The 20,284-nt window shown below is 40.0% G+C and overlaps 1 protein-coding gene across 1 annotated transcript in view; it reads right to left on the reverse strand.

The window, feature by feature from the left end:
- Window positions 1–1,138: 1,138 nt before the first annotated feature.
- Window positions 1,139–20,284, reverse strand: part of pde4a (phosphodiesterase 4A, cAMP-specific) — a 53,301-nt gene continuing 34,155 nt past the window's right edge. The window contains exons 6-15 of the mRNA XM_081365906.1: window positions 19,165–19,277; window positions 14,059–14,152; window positions 13,707–13,870; window positions 13,507–13,605; window positions 12,834–12,998; window positions 12,599–12,698; window positions 5,578–5,732; window positions 5,354–5,476; window positions 5,020–5,202; window positions 1,139–4,925 (exon numbers count right to left, since the gene is read on the reverse strand). Of these exons, the coding sequence (XP_081222032.1) occupies window positions 4,434–4,925; window positions 5,020–5,202; window positions 5,354–5,476; window positions 5,578–5,732; window positions 12,599–12,698; window positions 12,834–12,998; window positions 13,507–13,605; window positions 13,707–13,870; window positions 14,059–14,152; window positions 19,165–19,277 (1,688 nt within the window). The 3' untranslated portion in view covers window positions 1,139–4,433. The remainder of the gene's footprint in view (window positions 4,926–5,019; window positions 5,203–5,353; window positions 5,477–5,577; window positions 5,733–12,598; window positions 12,699–12,833; window positions 12,999–13,506; window positions 13,606–13,706; window positions 13,871–14,058; window positions 14,153–19,164; window positions 19,278–20,284) is intronic.

Consider the following 20,284-nt stretch of genomic DNA (forward strand, 5'->3'; position numbering starts at 1 on the left):
GTTAACGTATGCTCTTCCAAACTTGTTATATCTGTACAAAAAGTTGTGATTTTTTTCTGAAGAATAACGTTTGTAAGGATTTAAGTTTGTAATATTTGGGTGATTCATATCTGTGGAAGTTTCTCCCACAGTTTCAGGACTTACAGCCTAATTAGTTAAATTTGACCAGTTGGCTGTGGCCTGATTACAGTAATGGTCACAGGTAGAAAAGAGAAGGTCATGAGAATGGAACAGGAACAGTTACATGCAGGTGAGTGATATTTACAGTAGAGGAAATATTGGATTGTACATGTAAGTTACAGTATAGCATAGCTGCTATCCATTACATAACGATTAGGGTTTAGTCACGCACACACACACACACACACACAGGCATATGTGGTTTATGAGGTCAATGTGACTTTTTAGTGGTTTACGGGGACACGCCTTTCCATTAATTAATTAGTCAATAATTATTACAATTAAAATTTTCCGAATTATGAGACCAAACCGACTGGTCTTGTAATGCTGGTATGTAAACCTGAAAATTGGTCTCATAAACCACATAGGCCTACGCGCGCGCGCACACACACACACACACACACACACACACACACACACACACACACACACACACACACACACACACACACACACACACACACACACACACACACACACACACAATAATAGTGAAATTACGTGTATTAAATGTGCCATTTACATTATACTAATAGCCTATAGTAAATAAATCTAATTGTTTTATTTTAAATTAAAAAAGTCACAGGCCATATATAGGTTCAGAGTGTATACAATAATAAGCTAATATAAATAATAAAACTACTATGTCTATTTTTAACAATAATATACATTAATTTGACAACTGCGTATTAATAAGAATGTTTAGTCTCTAAATATTGGCAGTCTGTAGGGGTCAGTAAAGTATCACTGTTGAGCAAAGCAGCCTGTACTGCATATCATAACTGCCATTTTTGCTGAGTAGGCTACCATTTCAGATGGTTGCTAAATATTTTAAGTAGTGTTCACTGTCATGAGTTGTATAATGATGATACACACAAATCAGCCTCATTGCATGCTGCCATTACTGTAATATGAGGCTGGACATGGAAAAAAAAGAAATCAGAAAAATCCAGATATTGCATTTATTAGAAAAATCGTCCTTTATTTGTATTTTCAACACACTTTACAGTACTGAACAGTGAAAGAAAAAAATATACTGGTATATATTTATATATTTGTGTTTTTATATATAGCCGTTTGCTTATTAAATGCATTTTATTCACAAAATGACAACTCAGTTCTCTCAGAGGAAAACCTTTCATAAAAATAATATAATATAAAATAACTTGGACACATTATACACATTACAGCAATATAATGTACAAATATTACAATCATTTTCCTGTGTTTTCTTTTTCATTTATATTATTACCATAACCTGTGAACAAGTAACATATTATTTAAAGCCCAGAGAATAATTTCATTGGAGAGTCTCATGAGGCATGACTTTAAAGTACTAAGAAAAACTATTCTCTGATTAAGCCACGTCATCTTTCTGACTGTCTCTTGGTCATTAACCTCACAGAAGTATTTAAAACCCCTATTAAAAGCCTTTACAGTGCAGATTATTGACACAGAGTAGCTGATGTTGCTCAGAGCTTTAGCAGGAAATGGCATTGAGGACCAAAAAGACGACGTTTGGGCCAAGCCATTTAAAGTGCTCACCCTGTGCCGTGCCATACCATTCCCCTTGATATCAGCCATCTCACAACACCGTTCTACAGACAAAATAAAGTGCTGGTAAAGACAAGTTTTAGAAATAACTGATGATTAGTCTGTTTTCCAATACAGTTCAAATATTCACATTTAAAGGTGATGGGAGGTTGACTAAAATCCCCCAAATGAATGGCAGGGGAAAGAAAGGGGAAGGCGGGGGTCGCCTATGAAATTCCACGATTCAACTACAGTTCATTACAACTAAAAGTGACTCATTGTGACAGTGACTGATTCTGAGAGATCTCAAATTTACAATTCAACATTACAGTATATACAAAACAAGCAGTGATTTCGTCTACTATTTATATTAGTAGTTTTGATTTTTAAACCATCAAACCAGAATGATACAAAAATAAAAACTGTACACAAACTGTTCAAAGAAAACACTTGTTTTTTCCTTTTGATATCCAAAAAGAATGGCAGCAAGGAATTAATTTGAATAATTTCTTAATAAGAAACGATTGCTACAGTGTCGTGTTAAAATGGCAAATATTATTTGTTAGCGTAGTGCTCACAACATTAACGAAAAGCCACACAACAAAGCATTTTAAGGTAAGACAGGCAAATGGAATGGGAATGACGTTAGTTTGCACAAACCAATCGTGTAACCTCTGGCTTTCCTCCTGTGGTCCGCCAAATGAAAATTCACTCCATGACGTCCTCTAATCCCGTCACAGACAAGTACACTTTTCATATATGTACTAGCATGACCTCAAGTCACTGCTCTGACAGACACAGGCTTGAGGAAAGCTAAGCTACTGACCAGCAGAAACTAGCTTGTTATCATATTTCAAGAGGAATGCTTGCAAACGCTGCCCCTCAATATAGCAACAATTGGTTTATTAAACTGAACTAAAACCAAACTAAAAAGTTCTGAGATGAGAGAGAGGCAATATTGCAAATCAAACATCAACCTGAGAACTCTCTCATTCTCTTACTTTCTGTCTCTTTCTTTCAGTCTTTCTGCCTTTAAAAGATGGTGAAAAGTCAAACAGACATCACGAAAAGATGCCGGACATGAAATACATTAGAGCAACAGTTTACTTTAGTGGTATGACCTGCTTCCTCTGTCTGAACCGTCTGCTATTGTAACTTTGCCATGCAGAAAAACAACTACCCTACACCTCCAGATGGAGCTATTGTGTACTCACGGACATTTAGCAAGGCATATAGACATGAAACAATAGTCTGGGATATAATGCCAACATCTTATTATTCCACAATGTGACAGGTAGAAACCCTGCAGTTGACATTAAGGCAAAAAGCATCAAACTCAATATGGCTGCATGTGACTCCGTTCCAGCATCTAACCACCAACGTCTTTCTCTCATCCTTCTCTCACCATCCTCGATCAATGCTTCTCCAACTTATCAGCTAAGCACTCATTCCTTTGGCAAAACACAATGTCGTGTGTTGTGGTGTAGACAGAGAATGTATTACCAGCGTGAGTGGGTGAAGGTGAGAGAGAGTCTGTGCGAATTTGTGCTGCAATTGAGAGACTGTTACTTTTACAAATTTGGCAGGAATGGATATAACAAAACAAAACAAAAAGAAGGCAAAACATATGTTTCAAAGCGTCACATGGCTTATTCTCGAAAAGTGACTATCATTTATTATTCGCATGGAAAGTGAGGGCAGTCCATGAGCAGTGACGGTGATAAATCCTAATGCTCGGTTGGCTTGAAAGCGACCGAGGAAGACTGGCGGATGAAAGCAGGAATTATCACAAAGACAATGCGAACGCTCCGTGCGGGCACAAACCATAATCGATGGAGATAGATTGCTTAAATAGAGAAAAAGACAATCAAAGATGAAGACAAAAGCAGACACTCCTGTCCCATGATGCATTGCTTCACAACAGCTCCAGAGTTGAAGCTGGTGGTTCAGAAAGGCACACAGCCATCTTGCACTGGTAGCACTCCTGGGTAAAGGGTAAGAGGGGGTGGGACCAACGTAACGAATCATTTCCGACATCCTCATCCCTCCACAGTTTTTTGGACTGCGGACATTCTCTCATTTTCCCAGCAGATGCAACTGTGTTCTCGCCATGACAGAAATAGAAAAAAAGTCTCTCAGATTTCTCTCAACACGTGAATCTGAGGATTTAAGTCCCTGTTGGAATGCTTTAAACGCTGATTATTGACACCGATGCTCCTTCTTGAGATGGCTTTTTCCCAAAGAGATTCCTTTCAGATCCAGGCCCCCTGAACACATACACAGACACACAGCCGCGTGTTTGCATGTACCATGTGGTATCGTTACTTTCGATCGAAATTCACGTACGTCTGTGAATGTGTGTATGCGTATGTGTGGAAATTCCAGAGTGCTACACTGACGTAATGGCCCTTTATAAACCCCACCATAATTCTGTTTCTCCATCCAAATTCACCCTCACTGCTGGATGGACTCCAGCTCACACTCGTAATCTACAGTTGCTGTGTTAAATACTTCTCTGATATCAATATTATTTTGTTCCCTTTTTGAAAAATAAAATTAAATGTCTTATTGGATTTGTACACAAGACTTAATCTGTTTATGGTCTAGCTATCAGAAACAGAAGAGTCCTATGTGAACGGTAAAGCGTAGGGACAGAGTTTCTGAAGGATGGCCCCTACTTAGCCCTCTGGGCCAGACAGCTGTTCCTTGAGTCGCACGTATTACGTGTCATCGGTAGGAGAGGACGACTTCTCCTCCTCCGTCTCCTCCACAGGGCTCTCATCAGACTGTCTCTCGTCCTCCTCCTCGACTACTGACTGAACCTGCAGTCTCCTCCGTCCCGACCTCTCGACCACTACCTCTGTCACCTCCTCCCCGTCCTCCATGTTTTCTTCTGCCTCGTCCTCCTCAGCTTCCACCGCCTCCTCGTCTTCTTTGTTTGCCTCCTGACCATGGTTGCCTATGTGGTTATGACTGGGAGAACCGACCTGTCCTGTTTCTCCCTCCAGGGTGAGCTGAAACTGGAATTTGCTCGTGCAGGATTCAAGCTCGTTATCTGGGCCGTCAGGCGGTGGTGACGGGCTCTGGGGAATGGTGCTTTGGTACCAGTCCCGGTTGTCCTCAAGGGTGTCCAAAATTTCCTGAGCATCAGGGTGGACCAGGTCCCCCCAGGTCTCCCACAGGGGATGCACAATATAATCGATAAAGCCCACCTAAATCAGGAAACCCAACATATAGACTCTTTAGGAGCAGCTTATGCCAGAGAAGGTTAAGAATTTATGTTTGTGTGGGTGTTTATATGTGTACCTGACTCTTTTCCACAGACGCAGTGTGTTTGTCACACATGGGGCTGATTTCCATCCCACGCTCTCGCTCTTTATCGCCCTGCCGGAAGAACTCCTCCATAATGCGCTCAGTCCACTGCCTGTACACTGCCAGGGGCTTCGTTGGGTTACTAAGGTCAGCACAGTGCACCATGTTCCTCAGGACCTACACACACACACACACACACACACACTTGTGACTAAGACGTTTCTCTTTTCTCTTTTCTGGTCTGCACTTACAGACACGTGTCATTTTTGACATTCTAGTTCTAAACTGTTTTGTTGCATTATAAAGAAACACGTTTGTTGGTAATCACCTGTATTCTGTCATTATAATGATCCAGCATCAGCACTCCTGAACTGGTCACTTTCTTGGTCTCCACCATTGTCTTGAGATCTGCCAGCAAGCTCATATGCTTTGACATGTCTGTTGCCAGAACCTAAGAAGACGAGCAGCACCATTTACACAGGAAATAAAAGAGTAGACCCTCAGAAATTAAAAAATAATCTAATGTTTAGTGCAGTGCAATGAGCATCTAACCATGTCAATGACCAGCTTGCGCAGACTCTGCCGTTGCCGTTTGGTGAGGTTCTGAAAGATGTCACAGTTCTCCTCATGCAGAAGCTTGAAGCCTACAGCCAGGTGGTGGTTCTCCAGTACAGATTCATCGTTGTACATTAATGCCAATTCTGAGTCTGTGAAACAGAGCAGACCAGGCTATCAGTGGATTTCATGGCTCAACAGCGAGGATTGCCCACTGGGCCCATGGCCAGTGTGAAAGAGTTTTTGGCCAATACTGAATTCTGAAAAGCATACATTTGTTGATCTTCTACACACCATGTAGAATTTTTATGCCCTGGAAATGTATTCTGCTGTTGTCGCTAGTTGGACACAAGGTGTTGTCTTATTGCTCAATTATTTTAATCTAAACATTGAATTAATTTTTATTTTATTTTAACAAAAAATGTAAATGAAACTTAAGAAAATATAGGAATTGATTTACAAGCTTTATTAATTAGTTCAGACTACAATAAAGGACACATGAAAAGTGGGGTGGCAGAGTAGACCCTGTTGAGGAACTGCACATATGTCCTCTATTGGGTACAGTACTTCAAAAAAACAAGCGTTTTAGAAAACATTTATAACAATGCAATATGTGTGGTTGCTGATTTTCCTCATTTTGTTCTCAGACACAGGATATTTTTCTCTGGCATCTTCCCGCATACCATGGCAAACCAAGTTATCCATACTATCTATAACCCCATTTCCAAAAGATTTGATTAGTTCATTAACAAAAGTATGAAGAAAAGATTTCCAAAGTTTTCACTGACTAACTTAATTGTATTTTTGTAAATATATTTTTTCTTTTATTTGAATGGCTGAAACACACTCCAAAAAAGTTGGGAAAGAGGCAAAATAAAAGTGAAAAGACTAGAATATCCAAGATAAACTGTTTTGACAGTCCACAATAAGCATGTGAATTTGTAATGGGTGAGGGTTTTGTGATTGGGTATAAAAGGAGCATCCACCAAAGGCTCATTCTTTGCAAGCAAAGATGGGTCATGGTTCACCACTTTGTGCCAAATTTCATGAGAGAATTGTCAAACAATTCGAAAATCACATTTCTCAATGCAAGATTGCAACGAACTTAAGTCTTTCACCATACCACCCTTATGAAAAAGAAGTTTATTCAAGTGTGCTATTAGTATACTTCTTTTAAACAAAAAAATAAGAAAGTATACTTTCAGTCTATTTTTATGTCCTTCTCAGAAATAGTTTATGTGCTTCTCAGAAATATACTCAAAATTGCATACTTGACCTTTATAAAAAAGTATACTTGACTTAAACTGACAGAAAAGTCTTTTTGTAGCCTATACTTTTTATATTTGTATACTTTTACTCAATCTTTTGATCGAGATATACTTAAAAGTATATAATTAAGTAGCTTGTAGTTGTGTTTAATCTTTTGATTGAGTAGCCTATTAAATACTTTTCACATAGTTTTACATACTATCTTATAAACTTTCATTGCTTAAAAATATTGATTTATAAAGAAAACAGATATGTTCCTAATTTTGAGTATCTGCATTTTTGTGTAGGCTAGCCCACTGGTAGTGTACATAAGAATTTACTTCTAATCTACATTTTTCCGACATGGACTGAATTTTCCAGCTATCCATGTTTTCACTGTAATACGGTAGGGGGCGCTATTACGCATCTTCTGAAAGAGTACCGAATCTCCAGATCAAAACACAGGTGAAGAAGAAGCAGAAACAAGCGATAGAAGATTGCTTACGCTAATGTAACATAACGTGATCATCAAACATTAAACAGCATATAAATCAAACCTACCAAACATAACTGAATGAAATGTCGAACCTATGAAGAGGAAACGACTGTGAAGCTTTGTGGGTGTTGATGGACTCAATCTGCTCCATCTGTGTTTTGATCATCGTTCTGAATCCAATCCGGATGTAGTCTTTGACAAAAATGCAATTTTCTCAGCTTTTTGATTAAAATGTTGCTTTTTTTAATGAAACTTACTCAGATTCAAGTGTATGAGGCTAAAATTATTTTTATTTTTTTAAATGGAAAGTGTTAAAGTATAGTTATTTGTCTTTTTTTCAAGTATATAAAAAAAGAATACCTAAATTGGAACATAGTATACCTAAAGTGCAAAAATAATTTAAAAATAGTAAACAATAAGTATGGTTATGATCACTAATCTAGTAGTTTACATAGTTTACTAAGAGTAAACTTTAAAGTGTACATTCATAAACTAAAAATGTGCTACAAATATTTGACTAGTAAACTATCAGTATACCTATAAGTTCACTTATAGCGCTAGCGAAAAACTTGTTTACTTAGTTTACTAGTACTGTTACACTTAAAGTACACTTACAGAGAAATCCCAGTCCATTTGGGGCAAGGCTGGAAACCTCTTTTAAATGTGTGTGACCACTGCATGAGAAACTTTTACTGCACATTGGCTCGTGGTCACTTGTGTGCTGTGGTCAGATGAGTCCACGTTTCAGCTTGTTTTTGCAAAAAACGAACTTTGAGTTTTCAGTCCCAAAGTCGAAAGGGACAATCTAGACTTTGATCGGCGACAGGTGCAAAAGCAAACATCTGCCATGGAATGGGAGTGCATCAGTGCAAACAGTACTAGTGACTTGCATGTGTGTGAAGGTACCACTGAAGTGGAGACGTATATTGGGATTGTACAGAGACATTTAAAGGCACACCATGCAAGATTTCTACCTTAATATAACAGCTTTGAAATCATTTAGATGGTAAATGAACTCGTAGTAGGGTGAATCATCCCGATAGCAAAGGAGGGGGGAGGGGGGGTTGGGGGGCAAACCAGCAATGCAGGTTTGAGAGGTGGTGCCCCGACAAATCTCGCGAGAATCACGACTTGCTTTACGGCACGACGTCACATACATCAACAACATATGAACCAGCCTCTATGGATTTTCAGCGCCGCTGCAAAATCTTATCACGACATTCACTTTATTCACTTACACACCTAAAAACACTGAGACATGCCGACTGGCGGTGCTGCTAATGTGGTGGCTCTGAATCCACTTGTCGACAAGAAAGAGGAAAGGAAAGAGCCACATATGGAAATATTTTCGATTAGGCTAATGTCACATTGCCATAAGGGGCCGTTCACAAATTCAAATTTGTGTGCAAATTCCGCGCAGCAAACACGCTCATAATAGAAGCAAAGCGGCGCGCTCGTTTTTCCAGGCGCGCCTCTGTTCATGGTTGCATAGCAGCGACAGTCACGGGAGAGCAAGCACTTGCGGAAAGGAGAAAGCGGTACGAACTGCGAAATTGCTAACGAGAACCGTGGATTTTCACTGGTATTGGTACCGAATACTGAAATTTTGGTACCGTGACAACACTATTAGGTATTTATAAATAGGCTAATCACAAACAGACCTTTTTTCTACGTTTAAGGCATTAAACATACTGTAGGCTACATTCTCTTATCACTAAGTAGAAAGACGTGTTCTGATAACTTCCACATTCTCTGACGATGAAACGAACGGATACGCACTTCAATAAAGCGGAGCGGAAGTGTGAACGGAATGCACTTCAATAAAGTAGGTCAGCTACATTAATATTGAGGAAGGTCTGTAGTAGTTGAATAAGGTTAGGATAGCTACGTTAATATTCTTTATCGGGTTAATTGCGAGTGAGCTGTATATGGTAACTGAGGGAGTTACATAGAAGAATAGTGAGTATTTACTTTTTTATACGTGGGTTTGTTGTTTTGGGACACCTACTGCCCATAGTCCTGACAGTTAAATCATATTTGATTTTTCAGATGAGTCTACTAAACTGGTTGGTGAAGAGAAAGCTTTGTCACTTTGTGGGGCTTCACTGTCTGCATTAATGAAAATTAACACAAAAGAAAAACATGAATAATCCTGTCTAAATTTATAAAATGAAGGTTTCTGTTTGTGACCAGTTCAAGGTACGTGCTGCAATAATCATGCCTTGAATCTGTTGATGGTGTCATATTTTTATGTCTCAAAATGTCCATTTCTATCCACATATCTTGCCAGAAGTCATGGTTTAAGGGGTTATTTTTAAGAAAATTCTTCCGGAGGGTCATGCCCCCGAACCCCTCAGCGCGTGGCTTGGTAACAACCTCTGGCATGTAACAGTACCGCTGCTGGAAAAATTTCTAGGGGAAACACTGGAGTGGTATAGGCTCTATGCACGATCGCTTCCGCGTTTTGTCTCAGCCTGCCCAGTTATATCCGGTGCTGCGTCGGAAGCCGTTTTTGCACTCAATGGAGATAATGGTAAATTACACTCGCTGTTTACAATAACTTCCAGCAGTTAACGTGAATGATGTTAACAATATTGTGAGGCAGTTAGCTGTCACACCTAAGAGAAAGAAAGAGAAGGGCTTTAAATTATATATTTAGAGCTACATCGACAACTTTGAGGGTGAGTATTCTCTCATATCATGCGAAATCCGACTAGCGAATCGGTTTCTAAAATCGTTGTCTCCGTTTCTGAGAAAATTAATTTTCTGAAAGTTTTTCCGTTAGTAGGCTACACTTTGCTATAGAACGCGCTATGCGCAAGTAAAGACGCTGGCTGAGATTCTACCAGAAATACGTCAGCAGCGTTCGTGCATAGAGCGTATTTACGACAGTAACGTCGACTCTAGGGGTCGCTGTTTGAGAAAAAAACGGAAACTGCATAGTGTGCCTTTAATGGCATCAAGATGACAACTTTCTAGGAAAGCCTCATTCTGCATGTGCTACAACAGAGTGGTTTCGTAGACACTCCAGACCTGCAGTCCAGATCTGTCTCCTATTGAAATGTGTGACCCATCATGAAAAGGAGAATCATACAACGATGACCACGGACTGTTGAGCAGATGTCTTGTATCAGGCGAGATTGGGCTAAAATTGCACTTGCAAAAGTGCAACAATTAGTATCCTCAATTCCCGAAATATTAAAAAGTGTGATTAAAAGGAAAGGAGATGTGACACAGTGGTACACTGTCCCAGCTTTTTTGGAGTGTGTTGCAGCCATCAAAATAAAACAAAATTGTTTATATTTACAAAATACAATTAAGTTGGTTAGTGACACCATTGGAAATCTTTTCTTGGTACTTTTGTCAGTTAAATAAAGGTTCAAGAGAATTAACAAATCACAGATTCTTGATTTTATTGCATTTTACAAAATGTCCCAACTTTTATGGAAATGGGGTTGTAGCTGACTAACAGATTAGATTTTGACACAATTGCAAAAATGACTTGTGATGGTCTTGGAAGCATTTTATCACTATATTTAATATTATTTCTAGCAAATATTAAAATACATTGTTAAAATAAAAATGGATGTTTATTTTATGATGTGGCCCATTGAAAAAGCAGAATACATTTGTATCATTGAGCCCTGTAAATCTGTGCTGCCCTAAACCAGCTCTTAGATGTCCAACTTACCAAAATTAACATCATATTCATTTGACATGCATGTTTTTGTTATATAATACTTGTCAAATGATCAGGGCTGCATTTCTTAAAACCATCTTGAGCTAAGTTGATCGTAGAGACTAGGGGTGTGCAAAGCAGCCGGTATTTGTATCTGTATTTGTATTTGTTGAGGGGGGAAAAGTATTTGTATTTGTATTTGTATTTGTATTCGAGTAAAATTCAAAATAGGCGTAAAAATCTATTTTTTTTTGCGTTACACTTCTAATTTACGTTATAGTGTAAGTATTCTTTAATTATATCCATTATAATAATTATGGATATGCAATATTGGTTGATGTTTTTCCATAAATCAAGCAATGAACATGTAACAAGGAACGTCATTGAAAAGAAAAAAAACATAACAGCCATTACCTACGTTAACGTTACTCTGTCAACAGCCTATTGTCTAAATTACCGAGCTAACAGAGCTACTAGTGTTGTCACGATACCAAAATTTCAGTATTCGGTATAGGCTACCAGTGAAAATCCACGGTTCTCTGTACCTATTTTGGTACCAAAGCTTAATTTAGATTACAAAAGATGGAAACTGTAGTATTAAAAACACTTTACAATAAGATTCCATTTGTTAGATAACATAAGATAAAGTGACCTAACAATAAACAATTATACTGTCGCAATTATTCTCCTTGGGTTAATTTAAAAATACATTTTTAAAATCAAGTTAACATTATTTCTGTTAACATTATTTAATGCACAATGAATGAAGTGAACAAACATGACCAATCGAATGTTTGTAATAAATAACATTCACAAACATTAATTAATGTTGTAAAAATATATTGTTCGCTCAATGTGTTGATGTTTAATAAAGCATTAATTAATGTTAATGAATGGTATCTTTGTTACCAAACTATACAGGAGATAAAACGTGTTTTATTTGACTTGACTGTACTTTTATTTGATCCAAAACTGCATTCATATTTAATTTTAAAAGGGCTTTTTAAACCTGCGTCTGTCGTTGCTATGCAACCATAGGCGCGCCTGGAAAAACGAGCGCGCCTACATTTGAAATCTGTGAACGGCCCCTTATGACAACGTGATATTAGCCTAATCCAAAATATTTCCATATGTGGCTCTTTCCTCCTTTCTTATCAACAAGTGGATTTACAGCCACCACATCAGCAGCACCGCCAGTCGCTATGTCTCAGCGCTTATGAACTATGAAGAGGACGCAACGGCACGCGCTTCGTGGCTCGGGCATGCACGCGCATCAACTACCGGGTTTGAGAGGTGTCAGTCACCTCTTTTACTCACTCACTCACTCACTCTGCACTGCGGTCTCATGAGGAAACGCAGCTTTTTGATATAAAGTTTTTCTTGTTCCCGAATACAAATATTTTAAAAAGTATTTGTTCGAAATAAGTATTCGTAAAAAACACGTTATTTGTGCCTTTCCGAATACCGTATTCGGGTTCGGCTCCACCCCTAGTAGAGACCATTGGTGTCAATAGTTTTATAGGCTTAAGATGCTTTTGGGAAACGCAGCCTAGGATGATTCATCAACATCATATTTCTTTACAATGTAGACTTACTGGTGTTGATGAGGAACTGGTTGGAAACTCCAGGGTGGTCTACATCATGAATGGCAGCAGCGAACAATGCAGCCAGGATTTCAAGATCAGTGAAAACAGCCTGGTGGGAAGATACAGGAGTACAATGGTCATTATGTATAGTGTCAGTGCTGACTTTGAAATCTTGATTTCAGATTATGAAACTTTTTGCTTCTGAATGAGCAGCACTGGCTCTCCCATGTTAGCATATACTCACGTCCAGTGCCGGTGTGGAGAGCAGCACATGTGTTGACTGTGTGACATCAGCAGCATGCAGGCTGTTGTGATAGGCCACGTTGGCATGGTAGTGGTCTTCCAGTGTCATTACATAGGTGATAAACGTATCCACTGGTATCCCAAATGTCTTCAGTAGATCCCTTTCCTTTAATGCATTGCAGAATGTAGACAGGACATAGTGAATGGTCAATAAAAAGGATGAAGAGGTTTGATATTGTTACTAGTAGGGCTGGGTAATTCAGTTGGGTATATTACAGTTGTAATGTCTATTATGCTTACATATAGTATGAAGAAATAATTTCTCTGCTAATGCTTATACAGTGCAGTGTTTTCCACATTACACATTTTTTTATTGCATCACATTCAAAACAGACTAGGTAATGAGTTAGTTCAGCAGAATGCTGTGGTATGTGCAAGATGGGAAGTAAAAACATATTTCCACATAGTCTCTGAAAATAGGCATTGAGTAAAATATTGATTTAGGGATTTTAAGGAATAAATATATCGATTGTTCAAATGGAGATAATTGGAAAATCAATATTTTTAGCCATCCCTAATAATGAGCATGCAAAACCACACCGACATCTTTGCATCTGACATTTTTCATAAGCACAGCACAGAAGCATTCATAGCAAAAACCAGGGACCACACACCTGGAAGATAGCAAACATCATGCAACTTAGAGGTCTGTTATTGGAGTACTCAGCCACATGGAAGATATTAAGGCCCCACTTGTTTAAATCATTCAGCTCCTGTCAAGATAAATTCAATTTGTAACAAATCCATTCACAAACAGACTTTTTATACTGATAATGGTAAAATAGAGTACTGTGTGTATGCATTGTGTCTGTACCCTAGCCAGTGCGTCCTCCTGCTCGGTTTTGACCCCGAAGCGGGGCAGGGCTGCACTAGTGAGGCTCGAGCTATGTGTAAGCTTCTTGACTCCGCTGATGTGAGACATTGGTTTCTCTCGCTCCCGGAGCGTAGGAGAGGGAATCTCCACCTCATTCTGCTTGTCTGGGACACAACAAATGCATGGACTTTTAACAGATGACAGCTCATTTCAAATCATTAAGCATTGAGTGTTTCAGAGTAGTGCATGTACTCTACTATAACCTACTGCAGTGCTGAAACTTGTTCTGCATTTTTTTAAATAGAAGCAAAGGGCTGAGATGTACAAAGCAGAGCGTGAGCGACTCGCTTACCTAGGAACGTAGTGGAGATGTATTCGGACACCTGATTCCCAGAGCGGCTCATCTCAGACAGATGAGACAGTTCCCTGTTTAACATCCTCTTGAACTAGAGATAGGAAAAGGGAAATATGGAGATAGATAGACAGGGAAGAGAGGTGAGTTATAAGTATACAGAAAATGGAAAGTTTTTGTACATTTGAAAAGAAATGGACTTTATTATCACATAGTAAGATGTCAAATACATGTCAAAAGGCATAATTCATCCCAAAATGGAATAAAAAAATCATCAAGAATGTTGGGGGTTTCAAACAACATGACTCAAACTACTGACTTTTATTGTATGGACAAAAACATGGAAGAAATAGTCATACAGGTTTAGAACGACAGGTGGTTGAGTAAATGATGACAGAATTGAAATTATTTGGGTGAACTATCCCATTACGGCTTATATTCTTCTCTATTATTCAGATTGTTACTTTTGCTTTACTGCAAAGCATATAGGCATAAGACATATGTTGAAAATATCTGAATTATGTTACCCAAACATGCCGTGTATGTGGTACTGCCAGGTTATAGAGCTTGTGCCTATAAAGCGTGCCGATATTTACATGCAAATAAACCTAAGGCATTTCTAATGTTGTAGCTGTAACATTGTGTGTTTAGAGGAGGGGCCTGTCTTTAATTAAAATCTAATTAAGTAATTGCCATGAGGGGAGAACATTGTTGAATGATCTCACATCTCCGCAAACCACTGCTTAACAAAAAAAGAAAACAGATTTGTAGCAAAATTAGTTGTTTGTAAGAAACAAAATACGTATGTGCCTCAAATGACTGAAATTGTGCAACTTCAGCAGATAACACAAGACAACTACACAGTCGCACAGCACGACTCCGATAAGACCCCTGGTCTGTCCCACTGACTGGTCCTTCACACATTACAATCTCCATGGAAACCAGCAGGTTTCCTTAGCAACTGCCTCCTCACAGTCCCTCCTGCAGCATGATGGGAGTGAGGCGATGGGTTGGGTGACAATCTGAGAGAGTAGGCAGGTGTCTGTCTCTGACCTCCTCCAAGGTCAACACTCTCTGTATCACTCTCCATCTATTCTGCTCTCCTCCATTCTGTCTTTATCTCTCTCTTTAAGCCCTCCTTTTTGTTTCCTGTCTCTTTTCATCTCTGTCTTCCACATTCAATCCTTTTTCTTCTGCAGTCATATTTTTCCATTGATTGTGTTTCTATTCATTCTCTTTCATGGTGTGCATCTAATTCCCTTCCTAGATGATATGGACATGTGTGCACTGTATATTAGACATATGCAAATGTATAATTTATATTACATGCATCATTATCGTTGTTTTTAAATCTTCTATAGCTAGTAAAATATAAAGTGTTTTGATGACAGTGTCCCTGACATCAGGTTTGAAGACAATGTGAGAATGCCATAAAATAATTCACAATATCTAATCAACAACACAATAGGGGAACTAACAATCAATGTTAAATCTAATTTTTAATTGAGTCCAAGTCATTTTCCTTCCACAACCACAGTATAAACTCCCTCACTGTAAACCTGAATCTTCCTGAATGTTCTCTTAGGGATCAGTGCACAATGTCTATCTCACACAGAGTTTATATAAAGCTTAATTTACAAAACTCTCTTCCCTGTGCAAGTGCATATTACATACTGTACCAAGGATCTGTTTGTACTGTGCTGAGTCATTATTTAAACATTCACAGAGTGCCAACTGTTTTTTGCATGCATGCATCCTCTAGAGGACCAAGATGATACCAGATCATGTGGAAAGGAAATCAGACCAAATTAATACAAATATGTGTTACTAGGGGAGTCTGATACTATCCGTTGCCTTTATTATTTATTAAGACTAAGCTTGATAGTTGAGTTTGATGCTGTGCTTCTGCATTTCAATGAGCTAATGTCTACAGGTCTATTCGGCTACATAGATAAAACACATCTGTCATTCAACAATTAAGAACAAAGAAATAGAAAACTGTTCCCCAAAACCACAGAGAGCATCCCTTTCCATGTTGAAATGTGGCACAGAGTCACAGATTATGTCCCAATATTTTTAATTCTATCCGGCAAGAACAGACCTTAAGTTTTATCTGTGACAGATTTACCTGTGACAGACAGAAGGTGTGTTGTTGCTGGATAGAATTAAAACACAAACACTGCCACATTTTAACATTATCATTATCAGTGTCAAAAATCTCAATAGTAAACAAGTCTTGGATGAAAGAACTATGCAGAAAAAAGCTACCAAATATTGAGCAGATAAAGTCTGTTCCCAAACCAGAGATAGAGGGAAAGATAGAGGAAGTGGGAAGAGTGCAGTTGAGGTATCCTGAGAACCGTACAGGTTCTGTCCAACTCTAGAACAAGGCACTAAAACAACGTAAGCCAAGTGCTTTGGCGGCAGCCATTTTCTCCCTAGCTCTCAAAAGTGTCACTGAATAAGTGCCTAAGTTAGAGCTCAGGTTTAAAATCACACTTGAGTTCTGGAGACTGATACAAATGTGGATACACCAGCATACAACGAACATCAGTCTTATCACATGTTGTCTGTTCCAGAAGCATTACAGTTCAATCACTTAAGCAACTTTTCTTTCCCCCTACATTTCTGTTTATCATCCTGCTGAGCAAACATCCTTTCTCCTTTTCCGGACCTGAAGTTTGTTAACAGATATTTAGTAACCTTTTTCAATTCATGCTGACCCTACCTGGTCCCACCAACCAATCAGCCAGGGTTTGGAGCAGGTATCGCAGAACAGATCCATGAAGGGGGCCCTACGCTCGGTGGCCTGACCACCCCCATCCAGCACCCCATCTGCAGCTGCCTCGAGCTCCAGCTCTGACCCTCTTCTCCCCTGCAGGGGGCTGTAGCTGGAGGAGTGGGCCAGCCGGTAGCCTCCGGGCACAGGTGAGGGGCAGGAAGAGGGCGTTGGGTCAATGGCCTCCACCACGCCCATGCTGAGGGTGACGGATGGCGTGGAACGTTGGCAAAGGCAAGAGGCGCGGAAGTGCACGGGAGCCGAAGCGCGGCGGGTGCCCCAGCGGCATGTGGGTGCAGTCAGGGTGTGGGCAGAGAGGCCGCAGCCTAGCCGGCCAGGGTGCTCCAGAGTGACGGCTGCCCCCAAGAGGCGGGGAGCAAGGGGGTAAAAGTCCAGCGGCAAGCGCTCGCTAACGCTGTCTCTCTACATGCAGCAAGCAGTGTGAGAACCAGGCCCTCCTGAAAACCACTGAGTGGGCCCCACGGCGATCTGCAGGCGAGTGTCCCCTGCGAACGGCCCGCCAGGAGCCGCCCAAATCCACAGGCCGAAGGAACTACATCTCATCCCAGCAGCTGAGTAGAGCTGACCCAATGATCAAACAGGAGGGAGAGAAAGTGACGAGGGGTGGAACGGACAAAGATGGAGAGTCAAAGAGACGGAACCGTCTGAAGGACACAGAGAGGATGCGGAGGGAAGGAGAACAGAGGAATTATAGGAGATAAGGAGAAAGATGGAGATGGAGCAAATAGCTAATGGAGACTGACTGAGGGGTGACAGGACGAGGAAGGAAAACAACAACAACACACAGGTAGCAGCCGGAGAAAGCGGTTAAGAGGAGACAGAGAGGACAACGGAAACAAGCAGACAGAAACACAAGAAAAGACGGGGCCTTCAGTCAAAAGCCAAACTACACAAGAGAGCGGTGGTCTGGAAAAACATCCTTTTTCTCTCTCCCTGCGTCGACGCCCCTCCCCCACCTCAGAGCTCCAGGACCCGGGCCCAGCGTTCCCAGCGAGTTGTGTTCAGAGCGCACAGTCCATGAAGCACAATGCCAGTCCTGTCAGCACAAAGCAGCTCTCTTCAGCAGCCCTACTGTTTAATCCACACACGGTGTCAGCCTCGCCGATGCAGCTCAGCCGATGCTCTGCCTCTCGCTCTGTTTCCCTGGATGCTGTAGACAGATCTCGCAAGCTAATCAGCCGCTGTGGCAGGAGGCGCGTGCTTGGGTGTGTGTGCGTGTACACGCACCCTAAGAGCGCATGTGCGGCAGACGGCATGTAAGAGCGTAGAAAATGGACAAACGTCTGTACGTGTGTGTATGTGTGTGAGATGTATTTAATAGTCTGACAAAGAGAAGGGGAAAGAATCTAGGCTTTAGTGTTTCTGCTCATCTCTGCATGAATGATTCTGCCAATATGCATATGGGAGTGAATGTGTGAGTGTGTTAATGTGAGAGATATATGACAGATCTTCAATTCACACATGTTGTAATATACACACACAAACACTGCTTACTTCTCATACTGATGTTCATCTTATGAGGTATATAGAAAAAACACATGAAGCACCAGTAATATGATACATGGAAACAACCATACAAAAAGCTGCACATCCAAAGTCATGGTACTGTTTCTTTAAACAGGCAAGGTATGGAAGAGAGCAACCGATTTTTCATTGGCCAGCATCTAAATCACATGTCTCATGGCCACAGCGAAGAGCCAATGGATAAACTGGCAGGGTAGACCTTGCTGCAGCTCGATAGCAACGAAGGTTACAGCAGAAACACTGGCATCAGGACCAAACTGCAGCCCCCTCCTCCCTCCTTCATGTCCTCCCCATCCACAAACCCTCTTTTTTCTCCCTCTCTCCCCTTCTCTTCTACAATTCTCAAACCAGAGCAGCGTGTATGACAAGGCTGGCAAGAGTTGCACACAAAAGCTATTTGCTTCCGTGTTTACGGATGATGATTAAAAATACATTAAAGAAAGGAACATCACTCAGGCGGGACCATATCAGATCCGGCACACAACCTGCTCAAGAATCTTTCTCCGCATACGCATAAATGTAGTCCTTCATGTGTGATAATTTACAGAATGGCAGATCTTGAAACCTCTTCTTGAGGCAATCATGTTCCATGTTTCGTAAAATGTACAGGGTGGAAATTATAAACCATGAATGGATACTTGAAATGGAAAAAAATACCTAGTGTGATAGGCCACAAACTTATGGTAGACTGTATGTAGACAAAATTGGTCTTTGAGAAGGTAGGACGATATGGTAACCAAACTAAGCAGCACAGATGCAACAGTAAGTGATTGAAGAAACACCTTGTTGGAAGCCATCTCGCTAACAGAGCGGTGGGTCTGAATGGTCTCCAGCTGGTCCAAACACCAGTCAAGTTCCTCCAGAGTCTCCCGAGCCAGCTGCTGGTATGTCTCATCTGCACAGGACATAAGACAGCCATCAGCATCACATCACAACAGCACTGTCGCATACATTTAACACTCGCTGTGAGAACTTCGTTTGTGGACAGTGGGGATGTTGTTTCCTGACAGGAGGACATAAAGAATTGTCTGAGTGATGTCTTCAAAAAAAAAAAAAAAAAAAAAAAAAACATCCAAGCATGAATTTTTCAAGAGCTTCATATGGAGAGATCAAATGCCTCATAAATAATGAATCTTTTTACTCGTAAGAATGAGTAATCTTTTTTTTTTTTTTAAACCAGAGGAATGAGAGAATAAAAAGGAAGAAGTATACAGCGGCTAAATTTCTGAAATCAAGTGACAAACCAATCTATAAACAAATAAAAATATCAAAGAAAGCTCAACAAAAATGAACTGTTACATCAGTTATATACTGAGGAACCATGATGTTTAACACTACAAATACAACAAATGTATTCAGTGTGTAGAAAAATAAGTAAAGTTATTGCTCATAGACAAATAATAAAGCAGAAGTCGCACTAAACTGAAGGGTCTAATTCCAATAAGTAAAATATAAGGTAAGAAGTATGTTGACACCCCTTTATAAATAAAAATATATATTTTTATGAAGTCTGGCATGGAGGAACTGGACTGGCCTGCACAAAGCCAATTGGATTCAAATTAGACCAATCTACCTTTTTATGTAATTGACTTTAAAAAAAGTTATACAAGTCTTGAAGAAAACAAATAAATGACTAACAGTTTATGCAACCGGCCACTGCTGGTCCTAACATTTTGAAATCAGTTGCATAAAAAGGTGCATTGGTCTGTAATCGGAAAAGCAAGACTGATTTATTATCTAAATGCTAGTTGGTCAAACTAGGTCTTAAAGGGATGGTTTCGAAGTAAAGCCTTTTTTCCTTTGGTCGAACATTATTAAAGTTAGAGCTTATTTAGAGATATCAGCCGAATGGCTTAGTGCAGGCGCTAATGGATCCAAGGTTGTATCTCGTAAATTACCCCA

The sequence above is a fragment of the Scardinius erythrophthalmus genome (assembly GCF_964197995.2).
Source record: "Scardinius erythrophthalmus genome assembly, chromosome: 1".
Lineage (NCBI taxonomy): Eukaryota > Metazoa > Chordata > Actinopteri > Cypriniformes > Leuciscidae > Scardinius > Scardinius erythrophthalmus.